This window comes from Bubalus kerabau, chromosome 22 (assembly GCF_029407905.1).
Source record: "Bubalus kerabau isolate K-KA32 ecotype Philippines breed swamp buffalo chromosome 22, PCC_UOA_SB_1v2, whole genome shotgun sequence".
Classification (NCBI taxonomy): domain Eukaryota; kingdom Metazoa; phylum Chordata; class Mammalia; order Artiodactyla; family Bovidae; genus Bubalus; species Bubalus kerabau.
The window spans coordinates 26,509,780-26,537,335 of NC_073645.1; the positions used below are offsets into that span (position 1 = coordinate 26,509,780).

General features: G+C 40.5%; 2 protein-coding genes across 4 annotated transcripts; one reads left to right on the top strand and one right to left on the bottom strand.

Moving 5' to 3' along the window:
- Positions 1–7,509: 7,509 nt before the first annotated feature.
- On the top strand, positions 7,510–22,290 carry TAF5 (TATA-box binding protein associated factor 5). Of its 2 annotated transcripts, XM_055560738.1 has the most exons (11): positions 7,513–8,115; positions 10,318–10,555; positions 14,608–14,923; positions 15,676–15,839; positions 15,947–16,082; positions 16,826–16,946; positions 17,696–17,825; positions 19,268–19,432; positions 20,393–20,570; positions 20,754–20,931; positions 21,240–22,290. In XM_055560738.1, the coding sequence occupies exons 1-11, from the start codon at positions 7,557–7,559 to the stop codon at positions 21,455–21,457; spliced, it is 2,403 nt and encodes an 800-aa protein (XP_055416713.1). In that variant the 5' UTR covers positions 7,513–7,556; the 3' UTR covers positions 21,458–22,290. The 2 variants fall into 2 exon arrangements, with proteins under 2 accessions (XP_055416714.1, XP_055416713.1); XM_055560739.1 differs by lacking the exon at positions 20,754–20,931 and having other exon boundaries at positions 7,510–8,115; positions 21,240–21,475.
- ATP5MK (ATP synthase membrane subunit k) lies at positions 22,275–27,517 on the bottom strand. Of its 2 annotated transcripts, XM_055560744.1 has the most exons (5): positions 27,377–27,515; positions 25,984–26,151; positions 24,164–24,259; positions 23,983–24,075; positions 22,275–22,378 (listed from the first exon to the last, which is right to left on the bottom strand). In XM_055560744.1, exons 3-4 carry the CDS (start codon positions 24,248–24,250, stop codon positions 23,986–23,988), a joined length of 177 nt encoding a protein of 58 aa, XP_055416719.1. In that variant the 5' UTR covers positions 24,251–24,259; positions 25,984–26,151; positions 27,377–27,515; the 3' UTR covers positions 22,275–22,378; positions 23,983–23,985. The 2 variants fall into 2 exon arrangements, with proteins under 2 accessions (XP_055416719.1, XP_055416718.1); XM_055560743.1 differs by lacking the exon at positions 25,984–26,151 and having other exon boundaries at positions 27,377–27,517.
- Positions 27,518–27,556: the final 39 nt, after the last annotated feature.

Below are 27,556 nucleotides of genomic sequence, written 5' to 3' on the forward strand. Positions count from 1 at the left end.
TTGCAGGAAACAGGCTTCAGCTTCCATGACTTCCTCTGAGCTTCACAGGAAAGGTTCTAACAGTTGTTAATCAGGGAAGGGAAGGGATGCAGAAACAAGGGAGGGGCAGACAAGAAACAATACTGCAGGCTTGGGCAGGGTCCTGGTTCTACCTCAAGGGATATACATAACAGTATTTTTTAGCAAATGGAAGATGTTAACAACTGATGAAGCATTCTTTATTCCAGAGAGAAGGTCACAGTTTAATACCCTCAGGAATCACAGGAGCTCATCAGAAGACCACCTGAGGCCAGATTAAAGGAATGCAGGCCCTGCACACACCCTGATCCCTATCAGCAACCCCTGCCCTTGAAAGACTGCTCACCAAATGCCCCCTAGGTTGGGACACACAGTTTTTGAGGGCATGACCCTCCCATGTCCCCCTTTGCCCAGCAAAGCAATAGAGCTATTCTTTTCTACTTCACTCTAAACTGTCTCTGAGATTCAATTTGGCACTGGTGCACAGAGGCAGAGTTTTGGGCATCATACACATGAATCTGAATCTAATCAATGTTTCACAGGTTTTGAGAACTAATATACAAGGTATAGCACTATCCAGGTATTTCCTTAATTTGATTAAGGGCATTTACAATAACCCTACAGTAAACATCATATTTAATAGTAAACAACTAAGTGTGTCCACTTCCAGTCACCACTCATATTCAACACAATATTGTAAATTCTAGCCAGTACAATAAAACAAGAAAAAGAAATAATAAGAGGCAAATAGATTGGAAAGGATATAATAAAAACTGTGACATAATAAGAAATATATATTTGATTTCTACTTACCCCTCCTCATTTCCTGGCATATAACTCCTAAACACTTTGGAATCCCTGAAGTAATAAGTGTCTTTTTGTATGCCAATAAGATGACTAAGGACTGAGGACTCCTGGATAGCTTCAGGATGAGGTCTAGTTGCCAAAAATGCCAACCATGTGATTAGAAGGTTGGAAATTTCAGCCCCACCCTCCTGACTTCTGGGAAGGGTAGATGGGCTGGAAGCTGAGTCATCACTAACAGCCAAAGGTTTAAAAAATCATGTCTACATAATTCAGGATTGCAGGCAGATTCTTTATCATCTGAACCACCAGAGAAGCCCCCTACATAATGAAACCTCCACTAAAAGTGCTAAATGATAGGGTTCAGAGAGCTTCTGGGTTGCTGAACACATGGAGGTGCTGGGATGGTGTTGCACCTGGTTAGGGCATGGAAGCTCAATTCTCCTTTACCCAAACCTCGCCCTGTGTACCTTTTCCATCTGAATGTTCCTGAGTTGCATTCTTTAATAATAAACTAGTGATCTAGTAAGTAAACTATTTGAGTCCTGTGAACTGTTCCAGCAAATTATCAAACAGGAGGAGAGGGTTATAAGGACCTCAATTTATGGCAGGTTGGTTAGAAATACAGAAGGGCCATACTTATGACTGGCATTTGATGGGGGGTGGGGGTGGGGGCATATACTAACTACAGATTGATAGTATCAGAACTATCTGATATTGATACTATCTGATATAGTATCAGAACTATGTAGAACACCTAAGCTAGTGTCAGATAATTGGGAAGTATGGGAAGCAACCGGAGAAGGTGATGGCACCCCACTCCAGTACTCTTGCCTGGAAAATCCCATGGATGGAGGAGCCTGGTGGGCCGCAGTCCATGGGGTCGCTAAGAGTCGGATACGACTGAGTGACTTCACTTTCACTTTTCACTTTCATGCATTGGAGAAGGAAATGGCAACGCACTTCAGTGTTCTTGCCTGGAGAATCCCAGGGATGGGGGAGCCTGGTGGGCTGCAATCTCTGGGGTCACACAGAGTTGGACACGACTGAAGTGACTCAGCAGCAGCAGTAGCAGCATGGGAAGCAACCCACACACCTGGTGCCACAAGTGTTGAGATTAGAGACGAATGAAACAGGTGAGTGAAAGTATGCTTTCCCTTTTATTTTCTCTATTCACAGAGGATACAATTGTCACTACCGAATACACACAAAACTTCTACAACAATTAAATGATTTAAGTAAGGTCACAGGATACCAGGTCAACATGTCAAAATCACTATTATTCTTATACACTAGCAATGAATATAGTGCTATATCCATGGTATCCATAAGAACATATAAGAAAAACTCTTAACTGAAAATCACTCTACAAATTAACTGGCCCATAGTCTTCATAAATGTCAAAGTTATGAAATATAACCAAAGATTCAAATTAAATGAGGCTATAGAGATAAGACAACTGCATGCAATAAATAATCTTGGATTTTCTTTTGCTAGAAAGGATGTTATTTGGAAAACGGGAAAAATCGAAATAAGGTGTACAGACAATTATTGAGTAGTATTGTAGGAATGTTTATTTATTAATTTTGGAAATTGTCCTGTGGTTATGTAAGAGAATGCCTCGTTTTGAGGAAATATATGTTGACATATTTAAAGGGCAAAAGAACATGTCTACAGCTCTTTTTGTGTATATATTATATATATATATATAGAGAGAGAGAATCATAAAAGAGTACATTGAACTGAACCACTCTATATTTCTTTATAGAGAGACCTATCTATCTACCTACCCACCTATTGAAAGACAAAGTATTTGTAGGAAATGTTAATATTTGGGGAATGTGGGTGGAGGATAATTGGGAATTCTTTGTACTACTTTTGAACTTTTCTGTAAATCTGAAATTACTTGTTTTAAAAGCTTAAAAAATAAATCTGGAAAAAAAAGTAAAGTGAAGTAGAAGAGGAGGCAGTGAATGACAAGGAAAAAGTCAAGGAGTGGTCAGAAGAAGGAGGAAAACATAGAAAGCTTTGGGTTTCTAAACACAGAAAACAGTTTCAAGAACATGTGAGTTGGGGGTGGGTAGGAGGGAGGTTCAAGAAGGAGGGGATATATGTATACTTATAGAATCCCAGGGACGGGGGAGCCTGGTGGGCTGCCATCTCTGGGGTCGCACAGAGTCGGACACGACTGGAGTGACTTAGCAGCAGCAGCAGCATATATGTGATTTACACTGTTGTACAGCAGAAACCAACAAACATTTTAAAGCAATTATCATCCAATTAAAAATTAAAAAGAACATGTGACTGAGTGGTCCCGGGATTTGTCTTTAAGTATGAGTGTTCCTCTCTCATCCTCCTGTCAGGAGTTAGATGTTGAAGAGGGAACGGAGTGCAATTCCTGAAAATTAGGTCCCCCTCCCTCTTCTTCCCTTGGGGTTTCCCTGGTAGCTCAGTTGGTAAATACACCTGCAATGCAGGAGACCCCCATTTGATTCCTGGCTCGGGAAGATCCCCTGGAGAATAGATAGGCTACCCACTCCAGTGTTCTTGGACTTCCCTGGTGACTCAGACTGCAAAGATTCTGCCTGAAATGTGGGAGACCTGGGTTCGATCCCTGGGTTGGGAAGATCCCCTGGAGGGGGCCATGGCAACCTACTCCAGTATTCTTGCCTGGAGAATCCCCATGGACAGAGGAGCCTGGCGGGCTACAGTCCATGGGGTCGCAATCAGACACAAGTGAGCGACTAAGCACACATGGGTGTTCCTCAGAATTCCTTTCTGGATCTTCTTCATTTTTTGCTCTATACACTATTTGAGGTAATTTTATTCACTCATATGACTTCAATTACCACCTATTTGCTGATTTCTAAATCTGTCTCTTGTCCAGGCTTTTTTTCTTCCTTACCTCTAAATCATATGTGCTTCTGTCTACTGGCTAGTTTCCATGTACACCTCCAGTGATCTCAAATTCAGCAAGTTAAATATTGAGTTCATAATCTTCCTCCCCAATCAGGTCAGTTCTCAGGGAATTTTATATCTCCATCCTTTTAGACACCCAAGTTAAATGCCAGGATGTCTGCCATGGATTTCTTTGCCCTCATCTCCCAAATCCAACTATGAAGTCCTGTGTCTACAAAATCTCTATATTTTATGAATTTTTTCACATCTCCTCCAATATTTTTACTTTTAATAATAACTAGTCTGTATGGAGAAGGAAATGGCAATCCACTCCAGTGTTCTTGCCTGGAGAATCCCAGGGATGGGGGAGCCTGGTGAGCTGCCGTCTCTGCGGTTGCACAGAGTCAGACACGACTGAAGCGACTTAGCAGCAGCAGAAGCAGCAGTCTGTCTGGAAGAGGGTGTTTGCTATGACCAGTGCGTTCTCTTGGCAAACTCTGTTAGCCTTTGCCCTGCTTCATTTTGTACTCCAAGGCCAAATTTGCCTGTTACTCCAGGTATCTCTTGACTTCCTACTTTTGCATTCCAGTCCCCTATAATGAAAAGGACATCTTTTTTGGGTGTTAGTTCTATGTCTTATAGGTCTTCATAGAACCGTTTAAGTTCAGCTTCTTCAGCATTACTGATTGGGGCATAGACTTGGATTACTGTGATATTGAATGGTTTGCCTTGGAAACGAACAGAGATCATGCTGTCATTTTTGAGACTGCACCCAAGAACTGCATTTTGTACTCTTTTGTTGACTATGAGGGCTACTCCATTTCTTCTAAGGGATTCTTGCCCACAATAGTAGATATGGTAGTAGTAGTAGATATAATGGTCATCTGAATTAAATTCGCCTATTTCAGTCCATCTGAATGGAATTCACACATTTCAGTCCATAGAAGAACTATACAAAAAAGATGTTCATGACCCAGATAACCATTATGGTGTGATCACTCACCACAAAGCTAGTGGAGGTGATGGAATTCCAGCTGAACTATTTCAAATCCTAAAAGATGATGTTGTGAAAGTGCTGCACTCAATATGCCAGCGAATTTGGAAAACTCAGCCAAGGCCACAGGACTGGACAATGTCAGTTTTCATTCCGATCCCAAAGAAGGGCAATGCCAAAGAATGTTCAAACTACTGCACAATTGCACTCATCTCACATGCTGGCAAAGTAATGCTCAACATTCTCCAAGCTGGGCTTCAACAGTATGTGAACCATGCACTTCCAGATGTTCACGCTGGATTTAGAAAAGGCAGAGGAACCAGAGATCAAATCGCCAACATCCGTTGGATCATGGAAAAAGCAAGAGAATTCCAGAAAAACATCTACTTCAGCTTTATTGATTATGCCAAAGCCTTTGACTGTGTAGATCACAACAAAATGTGGAAAATTCTTAAAGAGATGGGAATACCAGACCACTTTACCTGCCTCCTGAGAAATCTGTATGAAGAAGCAATAGTTAGAACCGGACAGGGAACAATAGACTGGTTACAAATTGGGAAAGGAGTATGTCAAGGCTGCATATTGTCACCCTGTTTATTTAACTTATATGCAGAGTACGCCATGCAAAATGCCAGGCTGGATGAAGCACAAGCTGGAATCAAGATTGCTGAGAGAAATATCAATAACCTCAGAACACAGGTTACAGATGACACCACCCTTAAGGCAGAAAGGAAGAGGAACTAAAGAGCCTCTTGATGAAAGTGAAAGAGGAGAGTGAAAAAGCTGGCTTAATACTCAACATTCGAAAAACTAAGATCATGGCATCCAGTCCCATCACTCCATAGAAAATAGATGGAGAAACAATGGAAACAGTGACAGACTTAATTTTCTTGGGCTCAAAAATCACTGCAGATGGTGACTGCAACCCTGAAATTAAAAGACACTTGCTCCTTGGAAGAAAAGCTATGACCAACCTGGACAGCATATTAAAAAGCAGAGACATTGCTGACAAAGGTTCATCTAGTCAAAGCTATGGTTTTTCCAGTAGTCATGTATGGATGTGAGAGTTGGACTATAAAGAAAGCTGAGCACTGAAGAATTGATGCTTTTGAACTGTGATGTTGGAGAAGATTCTTGAGAGTCCCTTGGACTGCAAGGAGATCAAAGCAGTCCATCCTAAAGGAAATCAATGCTAAATAGTCATTGGAAGGACTGATGCTGAAGCTGAAACTCCAATACTTTGGCCATCTGATGTGAAGAACTGACTCACTGGAAAAGACCCTGATGCTGGGAAAGACTGAAGGCAGGAAGAGAAGGGGACGAGATAGGATGACATGGTATCCTCTGGGTGGCATCATTGGATGCCATCATTGACTCTATGGACATGAGTTTGAGTAAGCTCTGGGAGTTGGTGATGGACAGGGAAGCCTGGCGTGCTGCAGTCCATGGGGTCACAAAGAGTTGCATACAACTGAGTGAATGAACTGAAATGAACTGAGTCTAATTTTAAAAATGAAATTTTAAAATAAATTTAATCAGTCATACTGAACATTTTATTTAAAGAACACAATATCAAATATCAGAGTGTATTTCATATGATAATTATACATATCATTGTTAAAAGTTGTCACACTTATAAATATCCACATATATATGTGAGTCTTGGGTTCTGGTGTTAAACATATTTTTATTGTGAATCATGGCCAAAAAAATTGAAAGCTCCTGGTCTAGATCAGTACTGTCCAACAGAAATATAAGTTGAGCCACATACGTAAATAAAAATTTCCAGAAGCCACAAAAAAAAGTAATAGGAAATTAATTTTAATATTTAACTCATATAAAAATACCTTTCAACATGTTACCAATAAAAAAATTATTGAGCCATTTTATATTCTTTTTGTCTTTAAAATCCAGCGCATATCTCACACTTAGAGAACACCTTAGCTCAGACTAGGTACATTCAGTGGCAGTAGTCAATAGCCACCCTACAGGTCGCTCCTGTAGTAGTGCAGGTCAGTTTTGCAATTACCTACCTTAGGAGGCAAACTCTAAATTCCCTCTTAGCCGTGTGAATTTAAACTTAGGAACTGAACAAGATTGTAAACTCACACTAGTGGCTACCTCTCCCATCACACTCAACCCTAGAGATGGCACTGAAATTGATAGATCAGTAAAAACTGAAAACTCTGAGGATGTGTGTGTGTGCACGTGTGTTGATAAATAGGGACTGATGGGGCCAATGGGGCCAACACATCACAGGTTTTCTTGTTTTGGGTGCATCCTTCACCTTTTACCAATGCTGGGCTTTAGCTTCTCCCTCTGGGTATACAAGGTAGCTGATACCTTCCGGGAAATACAAATTCATAGAGAAAAGTAATGGGATGCAGAGGGAGGTGCAACTGCTAGTAAAGCAAGAAACTGAACAACTTAAACTAGATGAAACAGATTAAATGCATCAGATGCTACCCAGTTCTCGCTCATCTCCTCCCCACTCTCTGCCCTTGCCCCTCCCTACCCATGTTTCATAATCTTACATTATGTCAAATTCCATTAGTTTTATATTTCAGTGTTGAGATCACCATGAACGTCATGAAAAATAGCTGGTCTGCAATAAACGTAACTATTATCCAATGCAAATGCAAGAGGCTGTCCCCACGTCCCACTTCCTGCCTTTTTGCCACTCACTTTTGAAAGTTGCTCTTGCTGCGATTCCTTTTTCTTTCTTTATCGCCCCTCCTACTGCCGTAAATTGCCCCCAGAGATGTCGTAAAATGCTCTTCCCCGCCCTCCATGTGGCGAAAACGCAATCACGCTTGACGGCGAGAGGTGGCTCAGCCGCAAGATGGCGGCGCTGGCAGAGGAGCAGACGGAGGTGGCGGTGAAGTTAGAGCCTGAGGGACCGCCGACGCTGCTACCTCCGCAGGCGGGAGACGGCGCTGGCGAGGGTGGCGGCGGCACAACCAACAGCGGCCCCAACGGCGGCGGCGGGAACGTTGCGGCGGCGTCGTCGGCCGGCGGGGATGGTGGGACCCCCAAACCCTCGGTGGCTGTCTCCGCCGTTGCACCGGCGGGGGCGGCCCCGGTCCCCGCCGCTGCTCCGGAGGCCAGCGCTCCCCACGACCGACAGACTCTGCTCGCCGTGCTGCAGTTTTTACGTCAGAGCAACCTCCGCGAGGCCGAAGAAGCGCTGCGCCGTGAGGCCCGGCTGCTGGAGGAGGCAGTGGCGGGCTCCGGAGCCCCGGGAGAGGCAGACAGCGCCGGCGCTGAGACGGCTAGCGCGCTTCTTAGCCGGGTCACCGCCTCGGCGCCCGGCCCTTCGGCCCCGGATCCTCCGGTCAGCGGCGCTTCGGGGTCCGCCGCCGTCTCGGGCTTAGCGACAGGATCTGTGGCTCCGGGTAAAGGTGAGCCTCTGGGTCCCTGGTAGGCAGGACCGGCACGGCGGGGAATGAGCCGGGAAGGCAGAGGCTGGCAGGCCTGCACCTCTGCGGGCTTGTTTTGAATTTCCTGGGCCCGCCTCTAGGGCCACATGCCCGCCCCTTTCCCTAGTGCGCCGGCTGCGCAGTCAAACCCTCTTCCGAGCTGTCAGTTCCAGCGAGAGGCTGTGGAGAGCTATTGAGCCGAAGGATGTATGGGGACGGTGGGCACGGAGAGGCGGGAACTTTCAGGCTTTTGGTTCTTCTTGTTTGGGCTCTTGAGCTTTGGGCAGGGATGCAGCAACATTATTTGTACTAGCGTACTTTTACTATAAATATTTTATGTTGTTTAACTTAATTTTCAGAGTTCCACTGTGAGGTAGACAGTACTTCTATTTTAGAGATGAGAAACCAGACCGAGAAAGGCCAAGGTATTTGCTTTGGACCACACAGCCAGAGAGTGATGGTACATAGTGTAGCCAGTCTTTCTCAAAATATAGGCTAAATACCATTGGTGTTAAATCTTTTAGAGAAATGCAGATTCCTGGGCATCACTTCAGACTTAGTGAATCAGATCCTGTGCAGGTGGAGTCTGGGAATCTGCATTTTCAAATAAATGCTTCAGGGACTTCCCTGGTGGTCCAGTAGTTAAGAATCTGCCCTCCAACGCAGGGGACGTGGGAACGTGGTAGGAAACGAAGATCCTTCAAGTGTAGGGCGACTAGGCCTGCGCTCTGCAGCTACTGAGCCCGCGTGCGGCAAGGAAAAATCCTCGGAGCCGCTAGTAAGATCCAACGCAGCCAAAAATAAATATTCTAAGGATTTAAAAAAAAATGCTTCCAAGAGATGTTGATCTATGGCAAGGTTTGAGAACCATTCATTTAGGAACAGGTATTGGACTTCAGTTGCTGTCTCTGTTGCTTTTACTTGTGTAATGCTGACTTACTCTTCCTAAGCTTGAGAGTTTTTTTCCTTCTATTAAATGGGTTATTGTGAGATTCATATGTCAAATGTCTGGCACTGACAAGTTTATGCCAAGTACCTATCCCTGACACCTGAGGCTCCCCCTTCCCCCTTTTCTTCAGCAACTGTTGTGACAAAGTCCATGCAGTAAAAGCCATACACAACATCAAGTTTCAAAGGTGATCCTGAGCCAGTAAAAAATGTTTATTGAATTAAATTACCCATTGTAGAGCCTCTTGCCAAATTAACCTGTGTTTATGAGACCTAATCTTGGCAGCATTGCCAGGAGTGAAGTATGAATAGGAAGCACTGTAACCCATAAGTAGAAATGTGTACAAATGTGATTGAGAGGAATCTTTTTAAAATCTGAATTTGGGGATGAACTATAAGATGGATGAATTATGTTGTTGATTATTTTGCTATAATCTCTCATCTCTTTAGAAACTTGACCTTCAGATTGTAACTCAGAAACCGGTAGAAAGGAAAAGTGGCCATCATAGTAACCAAAAAAACTGAAAATTTGTGCAGTAAAGAGCATAACAGTCTGTAATCACAACTTAAAAAATGTTCCCACAAACCCTCATTTGATTGACAGATGTATCGTTGTTTGGTATTGAAATATTACAAATAAATACTCATGCTTTTTGCCTTGAAATGGTGGTTGTTTTAAGCATATAAAATAGATTTATCTTTTGGAAATATAAAAGGCAAGTTCTTCCCACCAGTAACATGGTTGTATTTTATAGGGAGTGATAGATGTACATACGTGAAGTTAACACGGGATAGGATGTGTTGCTGAAAAGTTATAAAATACTCAAGTAGCTCAGAGAGCTGGGAATGTTACTCCAGGGCATGGCTTGGGGGTGGTGAGTGCCATTTGCATTGAGCCTTGAGAAAAGAGTAATACCATTGTTTGATTTGCACATACCATATTTTATAAAATTTGGTTTTAAAATAGGGTAGCTCTAGGAAAAATGCTGAATCTTTTTGCTGTTGATTTGAAAATTTTTATTTTAAGATGTGGACAAACCAAAGCAGTGTTGGATGGGTAACTGAACCAAACTGAATCCCATTAAAAGATTTTGTGATTGTGTCAGGGAAGAGTGTTTGAGAGGAGAGGGACAAACATCTGTGAAACAGTTCACCTCTGGACCTTAACAAAACAGTCTTAGTCTCTTGGTGCTTGTCAGGTCATTTTCTTGAAGTTATTTTTCATTTTTTAAACAGTTGGAAGTGTATCTGTGGAAGACCAGCCAGATGTCAGTGCCGTGCTGTCAGCCTACAGCCAACAGGGAGACCCCACGATGTATGAAGAATACTATAGCGGACTGAAACACTTCATTGAATGTTCCTTGGACTGCCATCGGGCAGAACTATCCCAACTCTTTTATCCCCTATTTGTACACATGTATTTGGAACTAGTCTACAATCAACATGAGAATGAAGCAAAATCATTCTTTGAGAAGTATGTGAATTTATAAAAAATATGTATATATAGCTATATATACACACACACACACACACACACACACACGCAGAATGTATATACACATCTGTAACTACACAAATGTCAGATTGCAACTCGAAAAATACTTTATGAAGGAGAGGTACCTGGTGCCTCTCCTAAACTTAAAATAGAGGGTTTGATCTTGTTGAAGTCAGGAAAGGCTCCTAGAGGTGATGTTTGAGATAGGATCTGAAGATTGGAGAAGAGTTAATCAGAGGAAGAGATAAGGGAAAAACTTGTGTGACAGCCCTGTGGCAGGAAGGATCATGGTAGGCCCCCAGTTGAAAGAAGGCTAGTGTGGCTGGAGCAGAGTCTGGGAAGTAGGGTTTGGTACTACATGAAGCTTGATGGTTAGTTAGTAACTGGAACAGGCAGGTTCTTAGGCCATGTTGAAGGTCTTTGTTTACTCTAAGATCAATAGTTAGTCATATTGGGTAGGATTAGATTTGGCTGAGATTCACTGAAAAACAATAGCTGCCTAAATAAAAATTTATTTTTGCTTTTATTTTAAGAGCAGTAAAGAATTTACCTGCAGTGCAGGAGACACAGGAGACATGGGTTTAATCCCTGGGTCGGGAGGATCTCCTGGAGGAGGAAATGGCAACCCACTCCAGTATTCTTGCCTGGAAAATCGTATGGACAGAGGTCCTGCTGTGCTACAGTCCATGGGGGTGCAAAGCGTTGGACATGGCTGAGCACGCACGCACTGCTGCTACTACTAAGAGCAGTGTGAAGCTGTGTTAAGACTAGATTACATGGAGAGTGACTAGAACCCCAAACAGTAGAGGCTTGAGTATAGTAAAAGTCTATTTCTCTCTCTCATGATGGAAGGCATTCTAGGACTGGTATGGAGTCCTTGATTATCTCTTGATCATATAGCACTAACATCCTTGTCATGCAGTTTCCACTGTGGTACAAGGTGACTCTCCAGCTCTAAGAAATCAGATCAGTGTTCAAGTCAGCAGGGAGGGCACACACCCTTCCTGGAAGTTGCAAGTATTTCTCCCTTTTTTATGTCATTAGTCATTGGCCAAGGAAGGTAGGAAATATGGTCTTTACCTAGATGTCAGTGTGCTCAGCTAGTATTCCGGTGTTTTATTGTGAAGGGAGAAAGAAAAAAATGAATATCTGGGGACAGACATCTCTGCTACAGAAGTTGTTGAAGGACCATGCTTTATTAGATTTTATGTTTTGAAAGGACCTTTATGCGGGGGGAAACAGATGATTGGGAGGATGAAGTGATTAGACTGATCATTTTGGAAGTTATTGTGTGATTCTCAACTGAGTGTAATATTATTCCTCCTTCCTGGCTGTTTGAAACTGGAGGTATTTTTGGTTGTTGTATCGACTTGACTGGAGATCAGGTGTCTTAGGGATACCAAAAGTTCCAATATGTGCAGGTAGTCACACTTAGCAAAGAATTGTTCTGCCCCAAATACTAGTAGCACCCATGTTGAGAAACACTGGACTGGGGGTGATAGTGTTGGTGAAGGGCAGTAGACATATTTGTGAAACACTTGGTGAAGGATTAGATACAGGTGTAAGGGAGATAAAAGTGTAATTGATAATCCCTGGGTATCTGTCTCCCTTAGCTGGATAGGGATGCTCTTCACTTAGAAAACCCTGGAAGAGGGCAGGGTTTGTCAGATTGTAGAATAATCGAGTTCAGATTTGTTTATGGCTTTGACTCATTTAAGGGATGTCAGGTTGATAGATGGAGGATATATAAGTGTCTGGGCTTAGAAGAGAGGTAGGGGCTAGAGCCATAAATTGGAGTCGTGTGCAATATTGATGGATAGGGATGAGATTATTTGAAAGTGTTAGTTGCACAGTCATGTCCAACTCTTTGCAACCCCATGGGCTGTAGCCTGCCAGGCTCCTCTGTCTATGGGATTTCCCAGGCAAGAGTACTGGAGTGGGTTGCCATTTCCTTTTCCAGGGGATCTTTCTGACCCAGGGATCAAACCTGGGTCTCCCACATTGCAGATTCTTTACTGTCTGTGCCACCATGGAATCCAAGATTGTCTAGGAAGGAGTATGAAATAGAAATAAGTCAATGGGAGGGCTAGACCTGCACCTCAGGGAACTCCAACATTTGGAGGAGAAAATTAATAAAAAGAGTAGAAGAGACTACCAGGTAGAGGAGAGATGAGAGGCCAGAGAAGCAGAAAGAAAACCAGGAGAGAGCTGAGTTATGGAAGCCAGAGAAAAGGAGTGTTTAAGATGGAGGTGTGCTTAACAGTTTGAATGAGAGCTCTTTATTTCAAGCAGTAGAGACCCTGCTGCTAGGGCTTGTCAGGTAACACAGGTAGTGGTAATAGAGGGATGATAGAACCCAGGATTCCTGGCTTCTGTGCCAGTATGTCCATTCATTATTCTACACTGCCTAATAGAAGGTATATAGAGCAAATGTTTGATAGCTCAGTGTTTTGTTTTTTTAACTTTTTATTTTGTATTGGGGTGTAATTAGCAAACAATGTTGTGATAGTTTCAGGTGAGCAGTGAAGGGACTCAGTCATATGTATACATGTATCCAAACTCCCCTCCCATCCAGGCTGTCACATGACATTGTGTAGCTCCGTGTTTTTGAAAGAAAATATTAAGGCTGATGATGACAGAATTTCTAAGCTGATTTTTCTTACAGTGCTGTCATCAAAAGGGCTTCCCAGGTGGCGCTACTGTTAAAGAACCCATCTTGCCAGTGCAGCAGATATGAGATGCTGGTTCAATCCCTGGGTAGGGAAGATCCCCTGGAGGAAGGCATGGCAACCCACTCCAGTATTCTTGCCTGGAGAGTCCCGTGAACAGAGGAGCCTGGCGGGTAGCGTTGCAGAGAGTTGGACATGACTGAAGCGACTTGGCAGGCATGCATGAACTGTCCTCAAAAAGCCTCTTCCTCTTCCAGTCTCATGGTGTAGCCGTCTCCTCACCTAGGAAGCTGGGATATCATAGGGACTGACTCTGTGTGTCCTTGTCATGAACAATCTCAGCCTGTGCCAGGACCCCATGCTCAGATGAGGTTATCAGCAGAGACTGATACAAAAATTAAGAGGCTGAGATTTCTAATTTCATTCACATCTTCAGTTCAGTTCAGTCGCTCAGTTGTGTCCGACTCATTCACATCCTAGAAACTCTTGATTCATATCTTGAGTCATGCTAGGCTAACACAGGTAACAGATTAGTGATCTATTGGCTATGTGTCAGAGCTAAAGTCCTAATATCTTTAATCATTTGTTTTCTAAATGTTTTTGCATTGTTTGCTGCTCTTTGTGAATGTTACTATATGATTTTTACATTTTATATTATTAGAATAATTAAGATTTGTAGAAACAAAAGTACATTTAAATTTAGCAATTGGCACCAAAGCTGAAAGCTTTATATAATTGCCTTTGGTAATGGTGAGTAAATGGGAGTGCTTACTCTTTGATATCAACATATTCTTGTTCTTTAGTCATGTTATTAAAGTACTGATGTTTAATATATATATCTGATATTAAGAATATAAGAAATCACTAAAAATGATGAGTTTTGTGAGAATGTCATGCATTGATTGTTGTTGAGAGGCTGAGTGATAGGTATGTTGAGTTTATTATATTAGTTTCTACTTTAGTATGTGTTTGAAATTTCCCATAATAAAAAGTTTTAAAAAGTGGGTTTTGAGAGAACATAAGATTCTAACATCTTCAAACCTCTGCCGATGGTGGCATTCAAACGTGACTGTCCACCAGTGGTGGGTATCTTATCTTTCATTCATCTATGGTGTTTATTTCAAATTCCCTTAAAATGTTTATGATGCATTTCACTAGAGAATTAACTTGGTCATTTTTAGCATGAATTCAGAGCTGAATTGTAATCATTTTGAATTGTGTTACTTCTGATTCTACAACTTAATCCAGGATTATTCAAACTACTACGTTGAAAGTATTCTGGGATGTTTATAAATATATGGGGGAGAGGCAGATCCCTTAATGATTACATTGAAAAATGCCTTTTTAAAATCACTGAAACAGGTTCCATGGAGATCAGGAATGTTATTACCAGGATGACCTACGAGTATTATCTAGTCTTACCAAAAAGGAACACATGAAAGGGAATGAGACCATGTTGGATTTTCGAACAAGTAAATTTGTTCTGCGTATTTCCCGAGACTCGTACCAACTCTTGAAGAGGCATCTTCAGGAGAAACAGAACAATCAGATATGGAACATAGTTCAGGAGCACCTCTACATTGACATCTTTGATGGGATGCCGCGTAGTAAGCAACAGATAGATGCGATGGTGGGAAGTTTGGCAGGAGAGGCTAAACGAGAGGCAAACAAATCAAAGGTATGGGAATAAGAACTATGTAATGCAGATTATGAAAACTTGTTGCATTTCCATCTACATAATTTACACCTTTTTCTTACAGCTAGTTTGGGGATAATTTTACTTTTTATACTAAGTTTCATGTTCTAAGGATGATATGTATATTAGTGAGGATTTGAGAATGGTTGCATTTAACAGAACCCTGATTACACTGGCTGAAACACGAAAGGCTTTTTTCCTTCACATAAAATGAATTAAAGAGGAAGGCCCTCCTAGGCTGGTGTGAGAACTCCACAATGCCATCAAGGACTCTGGCTCCTTTTACTTTTTGCTGTGCCACCTTCAGAATGTGGCTTTCTTCATTGTGTTCATAGGTGGCTATTGCAGCTCCGACTTTGCAGCTGTATTCCAGGAAGGCGGAAGGGGGAGGGTATACCTGCTGAGTCTCCCTTCTTATGAGGAAAACAGTATTTCTAAAACACCACCCAGTATGTTTGTGTATAGGTTTATTGGCAAGAATGATATGATATGGCCATTCTCAGCTGCAAGGGAGCCTGGGAACAAATGATTTTAACTGAGCATGCTGCTGCTCCAACAAAATCAGGGTTCTGTCAGTAAGGGAGAAGGAGAGACTGTCTATTGGGTAGACAAGTACAGAATCGGTTTCAGGATATAAGCGACCCTATTATAATTGTGATTCCTATCAAGATATTAAAAAGATGTATCAATAAACAAAAAAGTAATTTTAAAAAATTGACTCTCTTGACTTGTAGGTATTTTTTGGCTTATTAAAAGAGCCAGAAATTGAGGTGCCTTTGGATGATGAGGATGAAGAAGGAGAAAATGAAGAAGGAAAACCTAAAAAAAAGAAGCCTAAAAAAGATAGTATTGGATCCAAAAGTAAAAAACAAGATCCCAATGCTCCACCTCAAAACAGGTGAGGGAAAAAACTTCAGGAACATGTGTGGAAGTGTAAGACAATGTTATAGATGGTTCCAGTTTTTTAATATTCAGAGTAATTTCCAGTTTGTTTTTCTTTCACAGAATCCCTCTTCCTGAGTTGAAAGATTCAGATAAATTGGATAAGATAATGAATATGAAAGAAACCACAAAACGAGTACGCTTGGGGCCAGATTGTTTACCTTCCATTTGTTTCTATACATTCCTCAATGCTTACCAGGTTGGTAAAATAATTGGGTAGTTTCTGGGGGAAAATTGGGAGAGTCGTGGAAAATGGTGATTAACCATTAAAAGTAGCTTAGATGTCTTAACTAAAATGGAGTTTTCTTATTTACACTCTTGATATAAATATGGCTTCAGGATAGCAGTTAGAAAAGGAGAATTGGGCATTGCTCAGAATAGATAGAAGAAAATGTTTAAAAGACCTTTAGCAACTTGTTGGTACCAGAATCTTGTTTGTATATATCCTTTGTTTCACTGATCAGAATTCTGCTAACCTTTGGAAAAGGAGGAAGCTATGTGGGTCATCTCTCTGAACTTAAGTATTTACTTAAATTTTTTATTAAGAATTCTGTATATCCTTATAGACTTTTTATAATAGACTGCTGAGGATATATTTAGTAAAGTACAAAAATAATTACATATACTTTGTACTATAATTATGGCTGATTTACATTGTACGGCAGAAACTAACACAACATTGTAATTTTCCTCCAATTAAAAAATAAAATAAAAAAAAGCACTTGATCTATATATGCATTCCAAATTTGGAGGGCAAAAAGTAAATTATGACATGTTCTCAATATAAGTGTATTTGAACAGTGAATTTCAAAAGAGAATGAAATCTCAAATGATCTTTTATATGAAGAAAAATAGCAGCTGTCATTATGTGTTCTCTCAGATGTGATTATAATTTTTTTCCCCTAAAATAGTATTGTTTAGTATGTATTTTTTAATTGGCAGGGCCTCACTGCAGTGGATGTCACTGATGATTCTAGTTTGATCGCTGGAGGTTTTGCAGATTCAACTGTCAGAGTGTGGTCTGTGACACCCAAAAAGCTTCGTAGTGTCAAACAAGCAGCAGGTAACTGAGATGACCTGTCAGGATACAAACTCATCATTAGTTTACACCAATCTTTATTCTATGGAACATACCAGGACATTGTGATCTTAGCAGAATTTCACTTGATTTTACTTTTAAGTCAAATTGTTAACAACATTCCCAGTAGTGAAAAGTGTATTGGAGTGGCAAACAGGAGACTGGGGTGCTAGACTGATTTAATTTCCTTGGTCCTCAGTTTTCTCATCTGTAGAATGAGGGCATTAGGCTAGAAGACTCCCTGAAGTTAAAAATCTAACATTTTATGATTGGTTGATTGTAGATTAAAAAAAAAGTCTTCAAATACTGGGAGAGTACTTTTCTGTTTTAGCCATAAAAATGGCTAAAATGAACTAAGATCAGGGTTACATTTTAAAGTTTTTTGCTGGTTGTATTGTTTAAACAAGATAACACATTCTCAATAATTTATTTTAATATTTCTATAGTTTTATTTTGTGAAACATTGTGATATAGTGGATAAATTGAGTTTCAGCCCTAGTTCCAAGACTAAGTAGCTGTGTGCACTTTGGCATGTTAATAACTGTTCTGAACCTCACTTTCTTCTCTTATACCCTGAAATGATGGCACCTAATTTAAAGGCATTAGCATAGTGATTGGTAAGTAGGAAGAACAGTTCAAATGTTAGTTCTTCTAAACTCTGATATATTAAATAATTGCCTTAAATTGTTTTAATAAATATATTTTTAAAAAGTAATATTTCTGGATCATTTTAGATCTTAGCCTGATAGATAAAGAATCTGATGATGTCTTAGAAAGAATAATGGATGAGAAAACAGCAAGTGAGTTGAAGATCTTGTATGGTCACAGTGGTCCCGTCTATGGAGCCAGCTTCAGTCCAGATAGGTAAAATGCAAACTATAAGAATTAAATACTGCTGTATTACATTGAGATTAAATGAAAGGCATATGAAATATATATATATATATATATATGTTATGTGAAAGTTAACTACTGGAAATAATATGCAAATGTTGGGGAAAATACTTTTAGAAAAATCCCATGGTTGCCTATCTATTCATTATCTTTTAGGATTTTGCCCTCTGCTAATTCATCTTGGGGTATTGGTGTATAGTAGCTAAATTTACAAAATTAGGATGCATAACTTCAGGGTTTGCTGGTTATAAAAATTAGCTTTAGTTTTATGTAACTCCAGTAGGGGTTGAATTGGTTCTTTGGGTTCCTGCTACGTGTTTGGTGGCTACTGCTGTCTTCTGCAGAGAAGGCAATGGCACCCCACGCCATTACTCTTGCCTGGAAAAATCCCATGGACAGAGAAGCCTGGTAGGCTGCAGTCCATGGGGTCACTAAGAGTCGGACATGACTGAGCGACTTCACTCTCACTTTTCACTTTCATCCATTGGAGAAGGAAATGGCAACCCACTCCAGTGTTCTTGCCTGGAGAATCCCAGGGACGGGGGAGCCTGGTGGGCCGCCGTCTATGGGGTCGCACAGAGTCGGACACGACTGAAGCGACTTAGCAGCAGCAGCAGCTGTCTTCTGTCATCTCCAAATTCACAACAGATTCCTGCTATTAAAGGCATATTGCCTATTGACTGAAGATTTATCTTTGTATAATCAAAAGAACTAATACTGATAAGGGAATTAGAAACCCACAAGAATGTTTGTCTAATTTTCATGATCTCTTAACATTCTACAGCAATGTGGGGAGGGTATTTTTTTGTTTTTTTGTAATACCATCTATATCTTATTGCTTTCAGTCCAAAATCTTTCATAAAGATTTTCATCTTTATGAAACTTTGAGAATTTAGATTTTTGGTTTTTATAGGGTTTAGTCAGATGGTACATTTATACTTGAGGGAAACTTCTCATTTCACTGAAAACCATAGTACTTTCTGAGTAGTTTACTTTTGAAGGCTTTTTACCCAGCTTTGTATAGGGTATGAAAATAGCAACTCCATTTTAAAATAAAAAATTACTGATTTTAAGTGACATATTTCTTGGAAGCCTTTTTCACATGACCTCATTTGACCATACTTTTTGTCATTACCTCTTGGTTTTTTGTTTCGCTTTCCAAAGAACTGTGCTTTTCTTAATAGATACTGTTTTAAAAAACCTAAGCTTATTCAGTAGGTGCTCAGTAGATGTAGTGTCATGGCTAACGTTAGTACTTTCAACTCTTGTTATCTACTCTGAATTTCAGGCATAAATTAAAACTGAGATGTAGTAGTCAGTTACCTATATTTAACATATACAAATGTACAGAGAAACTGGACAGGTACCTAAGTTATTCTAGGAATCAAATATATTACCTTCTCTTTTCTCAGGAACTACCTGCTGTCCTCTTCAGAGGATGGAACTGTTAGATTGTGGAGTCTTCAAACATTTACTTGCTTGGTGGGATATAAAGGACACAACTATCCAGTGTGGGACACACAGTTTTCTCCATACGGATATTATTTTGTATCAGGGGGCCATGACAGAGTAGCTCGGTAAGAACATTATGAGCTTAGGACTGGGCCTATTCAACAAACAGAATGGTTTCTTGTTGGGAATTACAAACTCCAGCCAAACTTATTTTCACTTCTGTTATTATCAGCTTTTTGAGAATGTCAGCATTTGTAGGTCATCTGAAAACTAATTTGGGACAGAAGTATTTCTGTCTGCAATCATGTCTACACCAAGAGTCCATGCCCTCCCCTTCCCCAAGTGGATGCTAAACCTTGTCTTTTGCAGCCACTGTGAGCTCTTGCCTTTCTGTCATATCTTTACAAGTTAAGGATGAGGTAGCTTGGGTTTGAAATTATTTGTGGTCGCCCCCCCACTGGGGGCTTCCCTGGTGGCTCAATCAGTAAAGAATCTGCCTGCAATGCCAGAGACCCAGGTTTGATCCCTGGGTTGGGAAGATCCCTTGGAGAAGGAAGTGGCAACCCACTCCAGTATTCTTGCTTGGGAAATCCCATGCAGAATAGCCTGGTGGCTTCAGTCTATGGGGCTGCAGAGTCAGACACAACTTGCTAAGTAAACCACCACGTGGTAGCCAAAACTAGGGAAAAATACTCTAGGAGTTAGATTAGGAGTTGGAGAGTGTACATTCAGAGAACTAAAGGATTATAGAATTAAAAATTTTTTGGACCATGTTAACTTAGTTTTAAGAATGTTTAGGGAATTTCCTGGTAGTCCAGTGGTTAGGACTTGGTGCTTTCACTGCCTAGGGCACCAGTTAAATCCCTGGTTGGGGAATGAAGATCCTGCAAGCTGGATGGCATAGCTTTAAAAAAAAAAAAAAAGTTTGGTCTCTTAAGTCCTTCCATCCTCCTTTCCCTCAGGTAAACTAGTGAGGGGGACCCACTTACAGCTATTTCACATGGTGGTTTCTGTATTTTGGATAGAACTTGGCATTTCAGAGTTAACTACTAATTACCTTGTGTGCTCAATAATTTTTTAAAAAGGCTCTGGGCTACAGATCACTATCAGCCTTTACGGATATTTGCTGGCCATCTTGCTGATGTGAATTGTACCAGATTCCATCCAAATTCTAATTATGTTGCTACGGGCTCTGCAGACAGAACTGTGCGGCTCTGGGATGTCCTGAATGGGAACTGTGTAAGGATATTCACTGGACACAAGGTATTTTAACTTTCATTATTCCAGCACACAAGGTTCTTTGAGATTAAAAAGCTTAAAAATTAACTAGTGACATACATTTTAAAGATACTGTCCATACCCCTCAACTTTGCTATAGTTCTTTTGTCTCATTTTCTTAGGTATTTTTAACCTTACTTTTGATTCTTGCCATGTACTTTTTTTTAGGGACCAATTCATTCCTTGACATTTTCTCCCAATGGGAGATTCCTGGCTACAGGAGCAACAGATGGCAGAGTACTGCTTTGGGATATTGGACATGGTTTGATGGTTGGAGAATTAAAAGGACACACTGATACAGTCTGTTCACTTAGATTTAGTAGAGATGGTGAAATTTTGGCATCAGGTAAATGACTAGAACTGGCTTTGTGGTCAAGAGTCAATTGTATATTTAAAGGAAGCACTGAATGTTGACAATTGCAAAATTAAGTCCGATTTTGGATTTTGCTTCTTTTAGCATGATTCAGGATTGTTACCTACATGTATATTGACTTCTCAGGTTAAGCTACTTATTCCCCCAAATTCTTGAGGGAATAGAGTTGTGAAGTTCAGATTTCTTTTACCAGAAATATAAATACATAAAGCATACTTGACATGTCAGAAATTTAAATATGGCAGATTCTACTAAATAGTTTCCTTTTGATTTCCGCTTAGGTTCAATGGATAATACAGTACGGTTATGGGATGCTGTCAAAGCATTTGAAGATGTAGAGACTGATGACTTTACTACAGCCACGGGGCATATAAATTTACCCGAGAATTCACAGGAGTTATTGTTGGGAACATATATGACCAAATCAACACCAGTTGTACACCTCCATTTTACTCGAAGAAACTTGGTTTTAGCTGCAGGAGCTTACAGTCCTCAATAAACCATTGGTATTAAAAGACCTTTGGAAACTACTGTTTGAAAAAGGGAGACTAAAAGCAAATACCTCAGTGATTACTATTTAAGCTACAAAGAATGTTTTGTATGGATCTGGAAGTATGCTGCTTAGAAAATCTGTACAGGACAGTTCCATGTTTCTATAGCAACCACATTTAACTAATTTCCGTTAGTTGAATAAGAGGTATTATGTTTGTGGAGGGGACATTCATGGTGCTTTGGATTGTGTGGAAACTATGCATTTTCTGTTCAAATGCTATTTTAATTTATTATGTTAAAAAAATCAATTGATTTCAATAATTCGTCCTGCTTCAAGATTCAAATTGAGTAATATAATACCATATTGAATTTTAGCTGAAGAATTCCATGAGCATGTACGTTTCTGCTGTAAAAATGTAGTTACTGTATGGCACTCAAGTACTATGTTATATGATCCACTAACATTTTTGCTTGGCTCATGATTAGTGGAACGTACGTTAACTGGCTAAGATGAACTACAATTCCTTTCTGAGAAATAGATGAAGTACAACCATCCACTGACATCTGAATTTATACCTGTTGGACTGAGTGCATCCAAACACTCTATAAACCAGGTGAAATTAACTTCCATGTTCTACTTCAGCTAAAATGGCTGCATACAACCTAGTACACTTGAAGTCAGACATTTCAGTTGCTTACCTCCAGTACTGAGCCTTGCTTTGGAAAACTAAAAGATTTAGACCAAGTTACTGCCAGTTTTTTGCCTTTGTTGCATTTTGTACAGTTTTTATATTTTTGATATCTTGTAAATAAAGACAACCAGCTTTTCCAGGTTCATAATTTATTCTACAAATTGAGTATCACATGATGAGTTGACATTAGCTTCTTCAGGCATGGGAACTTAACAGATAATGTACAGTTCAGAATCCTATAAACAAAGCAAAAATAGTTTAGACACAAATGTGTTCAACTCTGCTTTTAAGACATTTAGTAATTATTAGTAAAAGACTATCCACGAACCTCCCTGAAATTGAATGCAAATTCATTAGATTCTCAAAGGAGTCATTAACTCCCCCAAATTTAGTTGTCTCTCAGCTTTCAACAATTTAATCTAAAACTCCCACCTTTAACAAAAGAGCTGTCAATAATTCAGTATGATCCAAAATATACATTGTTGTAAAAGCCTAGTACATAAGATACTGAATTGACCAAAAAGTTTGTTCAGGGTTTTCTGGCTTATGGGAAAACCTGAATGGACTTTTTTGCCAACCCAGTAACATTCCCCGCCCAACCCCCCCACCCCCGCCCATAAAGTAATAGTTTAAATAGTAGAAAGGAGGAAGGATGGTAGTATCCCCATTATAAAAACAGAGTAAGGAGGTACCTAATATGAAAAACTGGGTTTCCCTTGTGGCTCAGATGGAAAGAATCCACTCCAGTATCCTTGCCTGGAGAAGCCCAGGAACAGAGGAGCCTGGTGGGCTATGGTCTATGGGGTCGCAAAGAGTCGGACACGACTGAGTGACTAAGCACGCACACAGTATGAAAAATTGGGCAAAAAAATTACCTGTCAGGAAAAAACCATGGATCACTGCATTTTGGGCTATGCAGTCAGTCCACTACGGTCAATAGTTTTGGGACTGGAAAAGGTCTTAAGAGCAGAGGAAAAAATTTTCTGTCATGGAAAGCTACATTAGATAAAATCTAGGTTTTGGGTTTTCTGCACATCGTCTACTGCCAACAAAATACTTACACAAGCAAGGGCAAATGGGCGTTGGGTCGCACTAAGAAGAAAATGAAGTCTAGGTGGGATTTAAGGAAATGACAGAATTGCTTACATAAAAATTCAAAAGCAAGATGCATTCGCAACTGATTTAAAAGGCTGGTTAATAATTACTACCAAAAAAAAATTACAAAAAGAGCTTATACAAGAAAGAAAGGATCTTTACAAAAAGAAAGTCCCAAATGTTAAATAAAAACACAGAGAATGTTAAAAATACAAATGGTACTCAAATGGAAAAAATATACAACTTCATAAAAAAAAATATTTTTACTCATCAAACTAACAAACATCAGAAACTGACATTATTTAACATGGGGGGGGTGGGGAGGGAGAGAGAAAGCTAGGTGTCCCACAGCCCTTTCAGAAGGCACTTAAGAGAATAAATACTTCTTGCTCAAAAGCATTCATTGTAATACTATTTATATTTTAAAAAATTCTAGTAGGAAACAGATCTGTATAAAATAAATCATATATCCATGAGCACCCATGCATTCAAATTTATAGAGAACATGTTATAAAGCAAAATTACAGATATGGATCATAGCCATTGGAAACCAAACAAATAGAATATAAAAGAGCTAAACTGAGATATTAACAAAAACTGTCAGGGTGATGGAGACATGGGCAATATTTTTCTTTTTCTGAATGTAATAAAATTTTGAACAATGACATTACTTTTATAGTGTGGGGCAGGGGAACCCTAAAATCAAAATGGCAAAGTTATAAAGTTTTAAATGTTATCTCCTTACTGTTTATGTTGCTTTCACAGCTGGAGTTTTTTTAGACCTTAACTTGAAGTATAAGACTATCAAAGCAATACTTCCATATGTGGCCAGCACACACTGAAAAAGAAAGGAAAAAGCAAATGAGTTGTTGTCACATCTATATTATTCTAAAACATAACTACTTAAAGGTATCATTAATACTTACATTCATTCTCCCTGTGAGAGTGTAAGAGTTGAAATATTTTTTGATACCAGTGAAATGGAACTGGGCGTCAGCTTCTGGACCTGCCATGATTTCAATCTTTTAAAAAAAGAAAGAAGGCAACAAATTGGTTTGGATGCTATTTAAAATTGAAAAAAAAAAATTTAAATTAAAGTCACATAAGTATGGTATATTGCATATACATATTGCATATAAATATTGTAAATTTTATGTATGTCTCACCCAAGAAAGCAGTAGCAAAATGGTGGAAAAAACATTGCTAAGAATTTGGAAGGAGGACTTTTGGTTGCTATCACACAACATTCCAGAATATACATCAAATAACACAAAGAACACAGTAGTCTCTAACTCCATCTTCTGACCCAAAATTGGTTGATGTTTTCATTCCTGGCTCTATTTATATATCATAGCACACTGTACATGGAATTCCATCAGTTTTAAGACTAGTTGAAAGCTGGAGCTTGTGATACTTTTCAAAGTCATTCAGAGGGGTAATAACCAAAACAACTAACTGAACGGCTCACCTTGCAACACCACTTTTTACAGTTTTTCCTATAAATAATTTAGGACCTCCATGGGAAGGAGGAGACAGGATTATTTATCACCAAATGGAATTAATACATACTAACTATTGGTGGTGGAGGGGAAGCGAAATCCTTACTCCTTACACCAAAAACATGAAAACATGTAAATGTAAAAAGTGAAAACAAAATATCTGAAGAAAACATGGGCAAACATTTTAATCATCTTAGGGAAGGGAAAATACAAAGGTGGCCGAAGAAACACAGATAATCAACCTCATGATCAGTGAAGGAAATATGAAATGAGACAAATATTTAACCATCAGACTGCAAAGATAAATTTATCATAATCAGCAGCAGTAATGGGAATGTGGGAAATTAAGCAGTCTCTCTGCTGCCTGGAGGGAGTGTAAACTGGAGGGAGTACATACAACCTTCCTAAAATGCAATTCTGTAATATCTACTGAATCATGACAGAGTATAGTTGACCCTTTTATCTAGTTGGTTCAATTTGTTCAGGAATTTATGGCAACTGAAATACAGTTTATGGAAATAACTACAAGTGCATTTATAGGCAACTGATAAATGATGGTTCCCATGGGAGGAAACAATGCATGGAGATCTTTAAATATAGACATGAAAAGATATCCCCTTGCAATAGTAAAAGTTCCTATTTCTGGGCATTATAGAGAACATCAAAGGTTCTCAAAGTTTGGTCCCTACACTGTCAGCATCCATTGAAACTCATTGGAAATGCAAATTCTCAGGCCTTTTGAATCAAACTCAGGGGCCCAGCAATCTGTTTTAATGTGCCGTTTAGGTGATTCCGATGTATGTTAAAGTTTGAAAAACACTGCAGTAACAGAAAACCAAACTCTGATTAGTAATTATATAGGGGGAAAAAAAAATCCTTGAATATACAACAGACTTGAAAAAGGGATTACATCTATAGAGCCTATGTATTTCACAAAGGCATGTATTTCTTTTATAAAGGCACATCAAAGGTCACCAGAGCAACACTGGAAAACTCGTCTGTATGACCGCCTATCTACCACGACCGACGCCACGCCGAGTCGATTGGCAATATAGACGAGCCGGTCGAGGTCCGGTCGAGATTGGTAGGCAGTGGCAGTGACGCAGTCGACTCTTGATGAAATAGAATCAGGGGAAACCTGTGAGGAAGTTGCTGCTATGGAAACCGGCACTCTACAGTTTGCCATTCAAAGGCCTTCAGGGGCATTCACAAGCATAGAATTGGCAATGAAAATTTCGACAAATGACCTTAATTGTGAACACTGTTTCAAGAAGGTTCTTGCAGCAATGAAGGATTCCAAACTTCCTTGGGTCACCTTAGAGGCCTTGGCCAGTCCAGTCCAAGTAGGAAAATCTCCATTAAAAGAGAATTGATCTCTGGATTCTTAAGTGTCAAGCAGGTTTCTAGGAAAAACTCTACAGAAAACAAGGGCTTAATTCCCACTAACTTGTGTCTAACAAACATTTTCAGAAGAATGTGGTATTCAACTGAAACAATCTTAAGGTGCCTTAAATCTCCCTCTATACAATACAGAAGGAAGGCTGATGTCTGCAATATTCCAGAGAGGCCTAATTCTGACTGTACGGGGTGGCACAGTTTACCATCGGCAATTTAGTCCAGATCGGAAAAGCGCTGAGATGGAAGGGTAAGGGAGATGTTGCCGCTGAACAACTGCAGCAAAGCCTGTAAGCACTTCGCTTAGTATCCTCAGCAAACTCCAGGTTACTTTCGGGCAAAGATCAGGAATCCTTAAGTGTCCTTAGTGGAATAACTAAACCGAAACTTGCTTTCCTTTTGAGTTACACATCGGTTTAGAAAGACATGAATGAAAAATACCTAAGATTAAACAAAACCGTACTAATTGTTAAACTGTAGCCTATGGCAAAGTCTAAGCCATGGGGTCTTCGCTTCTGTTTCTAATTGCGCGGCGAACTACTTCCCACCAGCCTCGCTGCTTTCTGTTTCTCGGTACTACTAGTCGGTCTGACCGGACACCTACCTGAAATGGTGAGATCTCGCGGGAAAAGAGGCAAACACAAGAGACAGCGGCTCAGGTGCCAGGAGCTGCCTCTGGTACAAGGAGTTTATAGCTCTCTGCTCTAGCTACTATTAGTGAAAGGGCTTCCCGCCGACCGAACACAGACAGATATCTAACCCGCTTACCCGGGGCCAGGCCACACTCACTATCTCCGGACAAAGGCTGCAGCGCAGCTAAAGGAGACCTGGCTGGACAGCTTTCTAAGCATAGCTCGGTGGAAACAAACTGCTTTGGGCATACAGTGCAAGAGAGGTTACTGCGACGAGACGGGGGGGTCAAAAGTCCGAGTTCTGATCCAAAATTACGTCACTGAGTGACCTTGGGGGGGCGGGCTCCCTTCCCTGCGGGCCTCCTTTTCTCTACTGGAAAATACATTCTAAGGGCCTTTAGGAGCCTCGCGCCGAGGATTCCCAGTCACTGTCCGAGCCCTCACGCCCGGCCTTCATTTTCTCTAACTCCTTTTCTATTCACCACCACTCTCCGCCAGCCCCCACCAAAGCGAAGGCCTCGCGGTGTGCCCGGACCAGGAGACAGTCTGATTCCAGGCCGGCCCCACAAAGCGGAGGCGCGTGACCTAAATCCATGTTCCCCTCCACACTCACCTTTCAAGGGGTTCAAACTCCACGGCCTGTGTCCTTCACCGTACGCTGCTGCCCCTCGATCCCGCCGGAAGACACCACCTCCCCCTCACGCGTTCAACGGGCCTGAAGGGTTCGGCCCTCTGCGTCGATTGGCTACCTATCTAAGCCCCGCCCTTCCGTTTCCTGTCTCTACATCTCCTC